At 45.4% G+C, this 13,256-nt stretch overlaps 1 protein-coding gene across 1 annotated transcript in view; it reads right to left on the bottom strand.

The window, feature by feature from the left end:
• Positions 1 to 10,724, bottom strand: part of GRM3 (glutamate metabotropic receptor 3) — a 73,915-nt gene extending 63,191 nt beyond the window's left edge. Inside the window, exon 1 of the mRNA XM_030216413.1 lies at positions 10,260 to 10,724. Coding sequence (XP_030072273.1) covers positions 10,260 to 10,724 — 465 coding nt within the window. The remainder of the gene's footprint in view (positions 1 to 10,259) is intronic.
• Between the last annotated feature and the right edge of the window lie 2,532 nt (positions 10,725 to 13,256).

Genomic DNA, 13,256 nt, shown 5'->3' with positions numbered 1-13,256 from the left:
TCTAGTGCAGGGGGTAACGATACGAGGGCCGCTTGATAACAGTGATCATAATATGATCGGTTTTGATATTGGCATTGAAGGAAGTGAAACTAGGAAATCAAGTACGCTAGCGTTTAACTATAGAAAAGGTGATTACGACAAAATGAGAAAAATGGTGAAAAAAAGACTGAAAGGAGCAGCTCGCAGAGTAAAAAACTTGCATCAGGCGTGGATGCTGTTTAAAAACGCCATCCTGGAGGTTCAGGACAAATATATTCCACGTATTAGAAAAAAGGGAAAAAAGACTAAACGTCAGCCGGCGTGGCTAAACAGTAAGATAAAGGAAATCATTAGAGCCAAAAAACAATCCTTCAGAAAGTGGAGAAGAGAACCAACTGAAAGTAACAGGATAGATCATAAGGAATGCCAAGCCAAATGCAAAGCGGAGATAAGGAGGGCAAAAAAGGACTTTGAGAAGAAATTAGCGTTGGAAGCAAAAATACATAGTAAAAACTTTTTTAGATACATTAAAAGCAGGAAACCGGCCAAAGAGTCGGTTGGGCCGCTGGACGAAAATGGTGTTAAAGGGGCGATCAAGGAGGACAAAGCCGTAGCGGAGAAATTAAACGAATTCTTTGCTTCGGTCTTCACCGAGGAGGATTTGGGGGGGACACCGGTGCCGGAAAGAATATTTGAAGCGGGGGAATCGGAGAAACTAAACAAATTCTCTGTAACCTTGGAGGATGTAATGGGTCAGTTCAGCAAGCTGAAGAGTAGTAAATCACCGGGACCTGATGGTATTCATCCCAGAGTATTAATAGAACTAAAAAATGAACTTGCGGAGCTACTGTTAGAAATATGCAATCTGTCCCTAAAATCGAGTGTAATACCGGAAGACTGGAGGGTAGCCAATGTTACTCCGATTTTTAAGAAGGGTTCCAGAGGAGATCCGGGAAATTATAGACCGGTGAGTCTGACGTCGGTGCCGGGCAAGATGGTGGAGGCTATTATTAAGAATAAAATTGCAGAGCATATACAAAAACATGGACTGATGAGACAAAGTCAGCACGGATTTAGTGAAGGGAAGTCTTGCCTCACCAATCTAATGCATTTTTTTGAGGGGGTAAGCAAACATGTGGACAATGGGGAGCCGGTTGATATTGTATATCTGGATTTTCAGAAGGCGTTTGACAAAGTGCCGCACGAAAGACTCCTGAAGAAATTGCAGAGTCATGGAATCGGAGGTAGGGTATTATTATGGATTAAGAACTGGTTGAAAGATAGGAAGCAGAGAGTAGGATTGCGTGGCCAGTATTCTCAGTGGAGGAGGGTAGTTAGTGGGGTCCCGCAGGGGTCTGTGCTGGGTCCGTTGCTTTTTAATGTATTTATAAATGACCTAGAGATGGGAATAACTAGTGAGGTAATTAAATTCGCCGATGACACAAAATTATTCAGGGTCGTCAAGTCGCAGGAGGAATGTGAACGATTACAGGAGGACCTTGCGAGACTGGGAGAATGGGCGTGCAAGTGGCAGATGAAGTTCAATGTTGACAAGTGCAAAGTGATGCATGTGGGTAAGAGGAACCCGAATTATAGCTACGTCTTGCAAGGTTCCGCGTTAGGAGTTACGGATCAAGAAAGGGATCTGGGTGTCGTCGTCGATGATACGCTGAAACCTTCTGCTCAGTGTGCTGCTGCGGCTAGGAAAGCGAATAGAATGTTGGGTGTTATTAAGAAGGGTATGGAGTCCAGGTGTGCGGATGTTATAATGCCGTTGTATCGCTCCATGGTGCGACCGCACCTGGAGTATTGTGTTCAGTACTGGTCTCCGTATCTCAAAAAAGATATAGTAGAATTGGAAAAGGTACAGCGAAGGGCGACGAAAATGATAGTGGGGATGGGACGACTTTCCTATGAAGAGAGGCTGAGAAGGCTAGGGCTTTTCAGCTTGGAGAAGAGACGGCTGAGGGGAGATATGATAGAAGTGTATAAAATAATGAGTGGAATGGATCGGGTGGATGTGAAGCGACTGTTCACGCTATCCAAAAATACTAGGACTAGAGGGCATGAGTTGAAGCTACAGTGTGGTAAATTTAAAACGAATCGGAGAAAATTTTTCTTCACCCAACGTGTAATTAGACTCTGGAATTCATTGCCGGAGAACGTGGTACGGGCGGTTAGCTTGACGGAGTTTAAAAAGGGGTTAGATAGATTCCTAAAGGACAAGTCCATAGACCGCTATTAAATGGACTGGAAAAATTCCTCATTTTTAGGTACAACTTGTCTGGAATGTTTTTACGTTTGGGGAGCGTGCCAGGTGCCCTTGACCTGGATTGGCCACTGTCGGTGACAGGATGCTGGGCTAGATGGACCTTTGGTCTTTCCCAGTATGGCACTACTTATGTACTTATGTACTTATGTAAGCCTTTTGCGAGAAGAAGAGGACCTTGGCTGGCGGGGGTTGGGGTCCCCCGCCAGCAAAGGTAGGTGACGGTGGGTTGGCGGTGGGAGGGGGGTCAAGAGGGTAGGCGGCAGGAGCGGGGGCAAAGTCGGCAATGGCGGGGGGGGGGGGGGGGGGGGTTGGCAGCGCTGGGGGGGAGCTAAAATGTGCCCCCTCACCTCGGGCTCTGGACCTCCCTCCCGCTGAAGTCTGGCTACGCCCCTGTTTTACGGCACTGATTTTTAAGGTGCCATATACAGAATTTGCCCCCTTAGTGTGTAAATGTAAGCGCCATTTGCCTCGAGTCATTCAACGATGTCATTTCTGGATAAGAAAGCATTCCACGGCCACGTTTGGGATCCGATGACGGCGTTCTGAAGATATTGGGAGATACAGCATTAAGGTATTATGGCTGCCGGGTGTAGAGCATTTACCCGACAGCCCTGAGATGCATTTTAGTTTATAACCTAATTAACTTATAAGCTTATCATTATACGCTATAGATATGTGTGCTTTTTATAGATGTGAGGACATAGGAAATGTTATAAAAGTTATACATAATACAACAAAAAGCACCAATAGCCTTCAGAAATGGGACACAGTTCCTTTAATTATAAAAATAGATTTTCCAATATGGACCTGATACGGGCCGTGTTTCAGCGCACACGCCTGCGTCAGGGGTCAAATGTCTTCTGATATAAAAGGAATGCTGTGTGCAGCAGCCAAACTTCTTCCTTATGATCAAAGAATGAAGGGACATTTTCTTCTTAACGCATCGAGTAACTACTTTATAAAGTGGATGGAATTCTTTTTAATTTCCTCATCTCCATCTCTACACCATCCCCCACCCTCATCGCTTCACCAGTCTCCATCCCCAACCTCATCTCCATTTCTACCCAACATCCCTATCCTGAGCTGCATCTGCATATCTAACCCACCCCCACCCCCAAGTCCATCTTTACCCCAGTCCCCATCCCCATCTCTATGCCACCTCATTCCCATCCCATGTCCACCTCTACCCCAGTGCCCATCCCCACCATCATCCCATCCCAAGCTCCATCTCTTCCCCAATCTCCAACCTCCTCTCCATTTCTACCCAACATCCCTTTCCTGATCTGCACCTCCATTTCTAACCCACCCCAAGTGCATCTTTACTCCAATCCCCACCCCCATCACTATGCCACCTCATTCCCATCCCATGTCCACCTCTACCCCAGTGCCCATCCCCATCCCCATCCTCATCTCCATCTTTGCCCCACCCTCACCCCATCCCAAGCTCCATCTCCATCTCTTCCCCAATTCCCAACCTCATGTCCATTTCCAGCTTAAGGCACATCCCCCTCTTCTTCCCCACTTCCATCTCAATCCAGCCCATCTGCACCTCTATTCCTGTGCATTTGTAAGCACTGATTACAGAATGTTACAGAAGCCTCTTAGCTGCTTTTTTAAACTCACAAACAAAACATATGAGCTGAGATGGAATATTGCTTTAGGGGGAATGAGTGTTCCTTTGCTACCTCATCTCTACTTTGAGTTAAAAAGGTTCCATTGTACTTTGTATTTCCAATGCTTACTCATAGCATGATTTTGGAAAGAGTATTTCATGTGTTTAGGAAGTAGGATTGTAGAGAAAATTTAGAAGTAAGTTACATTACATTATTACAGCTCTTATAGCCTGCTGCATCCTTGGTCAGGCTCAGTGTGGGTTAAACGCAAGAAGGACCTGGACAGTGCCAGGGAAATACAGTAGTATATATATTAATACATAACTTCTAAAAAAAACAGATTTAGTCCCCAATTTACCATAATAACCTCAACTGTTAGGAATCAACCCTTAATAACCCAAAACTTATGGAATAAAAAGGTCTTCACAGCCTTTCTAAAAATGTTGTAATCACGTACTGTTCGACAAGAAGAAGGCAACGAATTCCAGACCCAAACCTCTTGCCATGATATAGATGCTGAAAATATGGGAAGAATGGATTAGTAGTTAGCGGTTCCAGTACCGGTTCCTCCTTTTACTGTCATTTTATTATATCCGTCAATAAATGGGGCAATGCCCCAGCATGACTTCACCCATGGCCAAGGGGTATGTGGAGATGTTGCCATTAATGGGGTGACCAAATGTGTCCCCATCCCCACCACTGCCCATACTCACCCTGACTTGCTGGCCTTCCACTCTTCCCTCATTAGACAGTGCAACCCCACAGAGAGGCCCAGTACACCAGGATCCAGCAGGTGGCGACAAGGAGTTCAAAGTTTATGGCCCCAAAATAAGGATAGAGGGGGCAGTGGAAGCAAGGTTGAAGGGTGCCAGCCCAATAATCCGCAGGACCCAACTTTACAGATGGAAGAGAGGATGCACACTATTATGGAATCCACCTGATCTGCGCCTGGTTTTAGGTGGCCTAAATGGGTGTGCCTACTTTTAGTCGCTAGAACAGAATGTGAGCGTATTCTATAAACTGCACCTAACTTTAGACATGGTTTATAGAATTGTGATAAGCATATGGTTTTTTGGTGCTGATTTTTAAAGCATTATTTATAAAATTTGGGCCATAACATGTACATATCCCAAAACACAATTATGCATTACACTACATGTAGTTAAAATATACAGATAAGATTCTTAGAAAATCCTTGCAAATACATAATACCTCTTAGTTCAAGTTGAAACCAGATGCTCGCTAAATAAAACAGTTTTTAACTGTGAACTAAGACGTAAGAATTCTGAGCTCTTAATCTTAGGGTCAAAGAATTTCCAAAAACGAGCAACCTGACAAGGCTGTAAATGTTTAGAGTAATGGCATATATGGGTTTAAATCCCACAAATCCACCTTAGTGCTAGTATGTAAATACATGCAGAGTTTACATTGTGCATATTTACAGGCAGACGTACATATAGGTGGGGTCTGAATGAAGCACGGGTGGCAGGGGTGGCCCAACCATTAGGCCACCTGAAGCGGGGGCCACAGGCGGCACTCATCAGGAGCGGCATCTCCCCACTCTCCGGGGAGCGACATCTCCCCCTTCGCGGCGTTTACCTCTTTACGTTCCAAACCCAGCAGCGGCAGCGATTCCCATACGCTGCCCTGCTTCCGGCACCTGCCTCTTCCCTTTACTGCAGCCGCCTCTTTGATGTAACTTCCTGTTTCCGTCAGAGAATCACGCAGCCGCAGGAAAGGGAAGAGGCGGGTGCCGGCGGCTGGGCAGTGTATGGGAATCGTTGCCACTGCCGGGTTTGGAATGTGATGAGGTAAGTGCCGCAAATGGGCTGGAGGTAGAGAAGGGGAGGGGGCAGCATCTCAGCCTGGGAGGGGGAGGCATCTTGGCATGGGGTGGGGAGTGGCATCTCGGCCTGGGAGGAGGGCGGCATCTTAACCCCACCTCTGGAGGCATCTTGCCTTGGGCCGGCCCTGATGGGTGGGACTCATTCTATAAGGTAGGTGCATCAGTGGCGTAGCCAGGGGGGGTGCCAGGGGAGCGGCCGCTCCCCCAAATGAAGTTCTGCCAGCTCTGGGACCTATTTGTTTCTCAATGTGTTGCATTGAAAATGTGCACCAGCGCCGGCGGAAGTCCACTCTCGCGCTGCTCTTACTCCCCCCGTGCTGTCAACCTGGCTCCGCTTCTGAGGTGCGTGTATCTGTCATTTAAACATGGACACTGACATCGGCTCTATGGCTGCTCTAAGCAGTGGTGTCTAACCACATAGGCTAGTATTATAGACTGGAAAGTAGACGCCTACTTTTCCTTTATAGAACAAGTGTCACATAGGTGCCCTCTGGACACCTAAATATAACAGCAGTGTTACAGAATTACTCCCAGGTGCCACTGCATCCAAGAAATAGAAAGGCAGTTCAAGCCGCAGGGAAGGGAAGTGATGGACTTTAAGTCCACGTGTGTCAATGCCTTCTGCCTTGAAGACACTTTACAGAAAGGAGCCCCATATCCCCTGATTTGGCCTAGTATGATAATGGCAGATCTCCTCTTCCACTGTCTACAAGAGACTCCGTCATCAGGGAGGCTTTGAGGACTGGGATGTTGGTACCACTGCAAGTCATAGAATAGGGGTAGGTACTGGTCCCCGTGGGGCTTATGTCATAGGGGAGGGGATTCCTGGGCTCCATTACGTCCTTTTACCTTGTTGCCTCCTTGTAACATAGTAACATAGTAGATGACGTCAGAAAAAGACCTGCACGGTCCATCAAGTCTGCCCAACAAGATAAACTCATATGTGCTACTTTTTGTGTATACCTTACCTCCTTGTGTTACTGGGACAACTGTCATGTGCTATCTTTGTACCTTAGGGAGGGTGTAAGGACCAGGGCGGTCTCCCACTTTTCTTGTTTGGTGAATTCAGAAGGGAAATCCATCTGTGTATGGGAGCAGGACATGTTGCATTTATACATAATACAAGCCTTTGCTGTGTTCAGTGTGTTTCTTCTAGTAAAAAAGGTGCCGGTACTCAAATGCTAGGACACTCTTCAGGAGCGGAGTGATCACCGAGGGACCCACCCCATAATAGCCAGGTCCCCTGCAATCAGTCACAGAATCTATGACAAGGTAGAATTGGTGTGTAGAGCCTGAGCTCTTTCATTAAAACTTGGGTTCCATGGGTCAATTTTAGCAGACAATGGAAAAGGTGCCGGTACTCAGTACCCCCTTAAAAAAAGCCCTGGCTGTGTGTAGCTTTACCTCTTCCCTGTTTTCTTCTTCTTATGAAGCTCCTGAAGGCGAGAGTGCATGCAATGGAATAATAAAGAGAGTCAGCAGCACAGGATCCTTATGGGTCTGGCACACAGTGCTCCCTGTAGTCTCAGCTGAAGCTCTGGACGACAGGGGTGACTAGGATTAATGGACAGATGAGCAGGGGAAGGGGGTTCATATATGGAAAAGTTGGCAAGGGTTGCCTACCCAGACCTCTTCAGTGCAGTAACATAGCTAGAAATGAATTCTGAGAGGGGGTCCCAGGGTTAATATGGGTGGTTTGAGCCACGCTAGTTACGTGCCTTGGAATGCATGTGATTAATTTATTAAGTAAACATTCTTCAACAGTGCTGTGTATCATGGGTGATACTTTAGTATTTACAAGTGCTTGGAATTATTGAATTGAAAATGATTAATTCACAAACATGCTTATGGAAACAGTTCAGTTATATTAGAAGATGTCTCAATGGGTCGCATCCCATACCTTCAGTGAAAATTAAGCAGACACACTTTGACTATGAAGATAAAACATCAAGACAGATTGCAATATCCTGCGAAGCGTTCTAAAGCCCTGCCCGATGTCATGGTAAAAGAATTAATTACCCCAATTTAACAAATGCCCTTGGACTTACTTTTATGACAAATGCCTTTTCAATTTATATTAATAAAGCAAGTAAATATATCTGAAGGCTTCTACTCTTTTTTTTATATCTATTGACGTTTATAAATACTCAAGAAGGATATTCTATAGAGACTTTTGACCAATCACATAACATAATACTTTGTTTTGTTTTAAGTCCCTTTTCCCGAATATTCAAGGCAGAAAACAAAATAACTCTGATGATAATCAGAAGGTGCAACGGGTAAACAGCAGAACGAGGTTGCTTCACTTTAGATGCCAACATTTGGGAAAAAGGTATATTCCAGTTCTGGTGCCTCTACAGTAAAAGCTGAATCCATTGCGAGACACACTATGAAGTAACAAAGGGGCACCGGCATTGAATATCGGGGGCTAATTTTGGTGGGTTTAGCTGCCGGAGCTTACCCAGGTCCTGGCCGATATTCAGCTAGGGTCCGTATAAGACAGTTATGCAGGCCCCGGTTGAATAGTGGCTGGGATCTACATGACTTTTTTTTTTAACCACCGTGATCCCCCTCCCGCCACTGATGAAGCCCTCCATCCTTGACTTCCCCTTCCCCCCAGCTGGCAATACTCACAAACCCCCTTTCCGGGAGCATCCCCAATCCCCACCCCCCTCGGTCTAGATAGGCCTCTCTGGAACTACCTGACATCCATGATGGTGCAGCGGGAGCAGGACCAAAGCCCCTCGCTACTGCCCCTTGTGGCTGCTTTCACAAAATGGCAGCCACAATCTCTTGTGGCAGCTCACAGTACTTATGTACCCTAGATGTGCCCCCAAGTCTGTGACCTGAGTTTGAATCTTGCACTGGGATAAATTTCAGTCAGCTAGCTGGCCTCTAGCCAACTCAATCATCTATCTATTTTCAGTTGGTAGATGAGTACCTGGCCTCAGCTGGGTGGGGGGGGGGGGGGACAGGGGGATGGAGGGGGGTTAAAGTTGACTGGGCAATGCAATGGAAAACCACCCCACTAACACATGACAAGAAACCATCAAGCAAGTGGCGGCTCCCATATGTTGTTCATGAGTGGGCAGAGTCCATGAGAAACTGAAGAAATGTTGCTGGTGCTGATTCTTAAAGGCTTGAGCTTGACCTCTGTTCCTTGGCTTTGCACAATGCTGGTGTGGGAAACAATTCAGCATCTTTAGCTGATTCTATGAGTTGTGATAGAGGGCTGAAGATAGGAAGCTAATTAAAAATATCTAATGACTTTTAACATTATTTGTATGTTTTCATTTGTTCTAAGCTAATATTTCAAACCTTTGAGTTTTTTTTCTCTACTTCTTGCCATGCATTCTGCCCTCATAGCTTGTGTGTGCATGTTTACGTCGTGTTTTGCATTTTACCGAGAGCTCGTACGTTAAAGCAAGGAGCATCTTCCTGCCAGGTGCATGTAATCTTTCGTGTTGATATTCAAAGCAATTTAAGCGGGCAGGAGAGTGAGGGGCAGTTGTGAGGGTGCTGTGCTCTTGCACCCAACAACTCCTACTGGACCATCAGGGATAGAGGTAGGCCTGGGGGTCTACCTAGATGTCTAGGGCTGTTGGAGGCAGGGGGGCATTCCATGGGGGAAGGAGATTGTTTCCTGGCCATGGACTGGGGGAGAGAAGGAGGGGGCTCAAGGGACTCAAAATTGATATTCAGCTGGGGCCAACATAACTCTCTTATGCTGTCTTTGGCTGAATATCGGCTGGGTCTGCATAAACCTCCAGAGTCCAGGCCACCCACATTTAGCCCTCATTATTCAGTGCAGGTGCCCAGACACGGCCCAGCACTGAATATTGGGGGCTAATTTAGCTACTGACGGTACGCATTTAAAAAAACGATGAGTGTCGTCAGCTGAATATTGGGGCGGTGGGTAGGTGGGTTGTTCTTATAGGCTAAATGTTACATGTGACCCATTGCCTCCACTCTCCTTGACACCTTCCTAGCTTGATGTCTCAGCCTTTGACTCTATTAGTCATTGCCAGAGACTCTTGTCTTTTAGAGTATTCCTTTGCACCCCTCCCTCTAGGGCAGAAATCTCCATCTTGGCTCAGATAACAAGTTCCCTCTCAGTCTCTCTCCCTCTCTACTCCTGGAATTCACATCAGCTTTTTACCAGTCAATTGATCGGCATCTATCTCTTCAGCCACTCTCAACTGTCCATTTCTGCACTCAGTCTACATTCTTTTCTTTAGCCATTTAATTTAACATGACCCAGTCAGCAATTATTCAACTGAAGTAGCTTCAGAGATGCTCATCTTGATTACATTGAGCCAGACTCAGTGCAGCACTCTTGATTTCAACTATCTACTGTAAGTTACTTGTTTACTTATTTGTAATAATCAGTTGGAAATTATGAAAGCAAGTCTCTTCTTTGGATGTTGAAATGGGATACACATTAGAACAGTACACCAAGTAATACAGTGTATACTACATTCATCTTGACCCATTTGATTGTCCAGTGTAATTATTACATTGCCTGTTTTTCACAATTTTTAATGCTTACCTGTATAGAAACACTGCTGTATGAACCTCCTATTACACCTGCAATGAACAATGGGTTCTTTTCTTGGATGGCATAAGATCCATCAGGGCACATAAACTCAGCTTCATCCACCTTAGTCAAGGAGGCCCTGACAAATTCCAGTGACTGCTCCAAAGCGTAGGTATCCCTTGAACACGTGTCCAAAATATGCACTCCGAGCTTAATTCCGGGAAGCAAGGACTTATCACTATTGATTTGATCAATTGCAAAAAGCATGGCCTCCAAGCGTTGGATTCCTCTGTCTTCATTGATCCTTCCGCATTCTTCAATTCCATTGCCTTTCTCTTTGATTGGAAACAAACCACCTAAAACCAGATCTCCTTCTATCTTGATTTCCCTCCTCACAAAATTATGGTCACTTAGAGAAAGCAGCAAACCTCCTTTGGAAAACAATGTAAGGGCAAGCACCTGGAGCCTGTACAACATCTTCACTGGCCCTCGTTAGCAGCTTCAAACCAATTACATGGAATTGCCTTTAGGCCCAAGGTCATGTCCTTGAAGGAGCTGTCCATAAGCATCAGATGGACCAACTGACAGACGCAGCATCACTTTCCTAAAGAGGGAAGCCAAGATAGAAAATACATTTAGACACACTGTTTTCCAAAAATGGCCGCCCTGGGAGAAGACAGTGAGTGTGTTAGAAACCCAAAGATGTTGGTTTATCTGTTAGAATAGCTCCCGAAATCGGGCATGATGTAACATTTTAATGAGCTAGTTTAATATTGCAGTGTGTATTGTTTTCCTGAAAGCTGAATGCATTGTTACCTGTATCGTGGCTATACATAATTCAGAAACTTGATATTACTGTAAAGAACATGGCAGTAAAGTTTTGGAAAAAGAAAATTAAAATTTAATGCAAGAGACAGGTGAACAAGCATAATTGAAAGAATCATTTTCCTGCCATACATCATCTAAACAGACCCTCACCATGACGGTTTTATATCTAAAAATCGAGTGCTCTGACATTTTTTTTAAATACATACGTTTTATGTACATTCTGCTTTACCGTGGCCAGGTCTACAAATTCCCACGTGAAAGACTTTGTACTGTTATCCACACGTAAGGAAAAGACTCTATTTCTCCCTGCACCAGGGGCGTAGCCAGACCTCGGCGGGAGGGGGGGGCCAGAGCCAGAGGTGGGAGGGCACTGTTTAGCCGCCGACCCCCCTGCCACTTTGGACTCCCCCGCCGCTGCAAACCCAACCCCCCCCCCCCCGCCGCTGCCCTGCCGCCGCATCAGGAACCTTGTTTGCTGGTGGGGGTCCCTAATCCCCGCCAGCCAAAGAGTCTTCTTCTGCACCGGTCGACTCCGGCGCCTTCATTGTGGGATCATCTGTTTCTGATGCCTTACGTCCTGCACGGGGCTACATGCACGGTGCAGGACGTAAGGCATCAGAAACAGGTGATCCCACAATGAAGACGCCGGAGTCGACCGGCGCTGAAGAAAATTCTTCGGCTGGTGGGGTTTGGGGACCCCTGCCAGCAAACAAGGTACCTGATGCAGCGGCGGGGTGGGGGTGGGGGTCAGATGTAGAGGGGGCCAGGGCGTAATCTGTGGGGGACCATGCCCCCATGGCCCCACGTAGCTACGCCCCTGTCCTGCACTAATTTTAGCCTCTGTATGTACAGTCCAGACGTTGATGCACTATCCTGTATGAGTTCCCACTTGTTACTAGTCTCATTTGCATGAAAGTTTGTTACTGGAACAAGGCACAAAGAGATTACTTGCCGTGCGGCCATTTTGGTGGTGGTGGTGGTGGTGGGGGGTGGCGGTAATGGTAACCGGGCAGCACGGGGCACAACCTGATTACTGATGGGTAAACACTGGTGCTGCTAACGTGTATAACTTACATGTGGAGAACGCTATCTACGCATACCAGCGTATTTGGTGGCGTTGCTGAATATTTATTTTTTTTATTTATTGCATTTGTATCCCACATTTTCCCACCTATTTGCAGGCTCAATGTGGCTATGTGAATATGCAAATAAGATGAAACATCCTGCTCAAGAAGGAACTTTGGGGGTCCAAAAACTTGTGTGATGGACGTTGATCTATCACCCATTAATACTACAGACGGAGGGAAAGTCTGTCTGTAGGTCACGTCTCTGGATAGTAATATCATTACATTACATTACATATCCATCTTATATTTCACCATGACCTTTCAGGTCTATGCGGATAACAGTTAAAGAGACTGGGAAGATCCAGGAAATACAGTCAAAATTCAATTCACAATTAGGACCCACAATCCAATTAACAGTGCTATAATTTTAAGCATAGAAATGCTCATATTTCTTTATATCTTGTGTAAGGACACAAATGAATCAGACGCAACATTAGTAAAGGACTTCTGAAATAAATGTGTTTTGATCTTATGTCTAAAATCCTTATAATTGATGAGATTTCCTTTCCAAGTTTTGAAGCCTGGAACGGAATGGTATTCTCCAAGAATTTAAATCTCTTTGTACCTTTCAAAGAAGGGAAAGAAAAAACACGTAATTAAACCTAAGGGATCTGGAAGGGGTAGTTAAGAGAAAATGGTCATTTAAATAGAGAGGATCCATGCCATGTAATACCCTGTACAAAAAAACCAACAAAATAATGTAAACAAAATTCGTGCATGAATGAGCATCTAGGCTATCATTTTTCAAGAAAAAAATCAAACGCACAGCCATAATTTAGGTGGTTTGAAGTTTTCCCAATAATGAAGTAGAAAACCCAAGATAAATAACGTTGCAATAATCTAGTAGACCGAGTAATAAAACCTGAACAGACATCGGCGTTGAATATCCAGGTATGTGAGGACAGCTGGCACTTAAACGGTTAAGCCCCGTCTTTAGCCGTTTTCAAGTCCAAACTCGAAACCCACCTCTTTACCACTGCTTTTGACTCCTAACTCACTTAACCCTGTCCTTTATCCTCACCTCTTTATTCCCTTACCCTTAATTGTTCTGTCT

This window comes from Microcaecilia unicolor, chromosome 10 (genome assembly GCF_901765095.1).
Source record: "Microcaecilia unicolor chromosome 10, aMicUni1.1, whole genome shotgun sequence".
NCBI classification, from domain to species: domain Eukaryota; kingdom Metazoa; phylum Chordata; class Amphibia; order Gymnophiona; family Siphonopidae; genus Microcaecilia; species Microcaecilia unicolor.
This window is presented reverse-complemented; position numbering and strand designations above follow the sequence as displayed.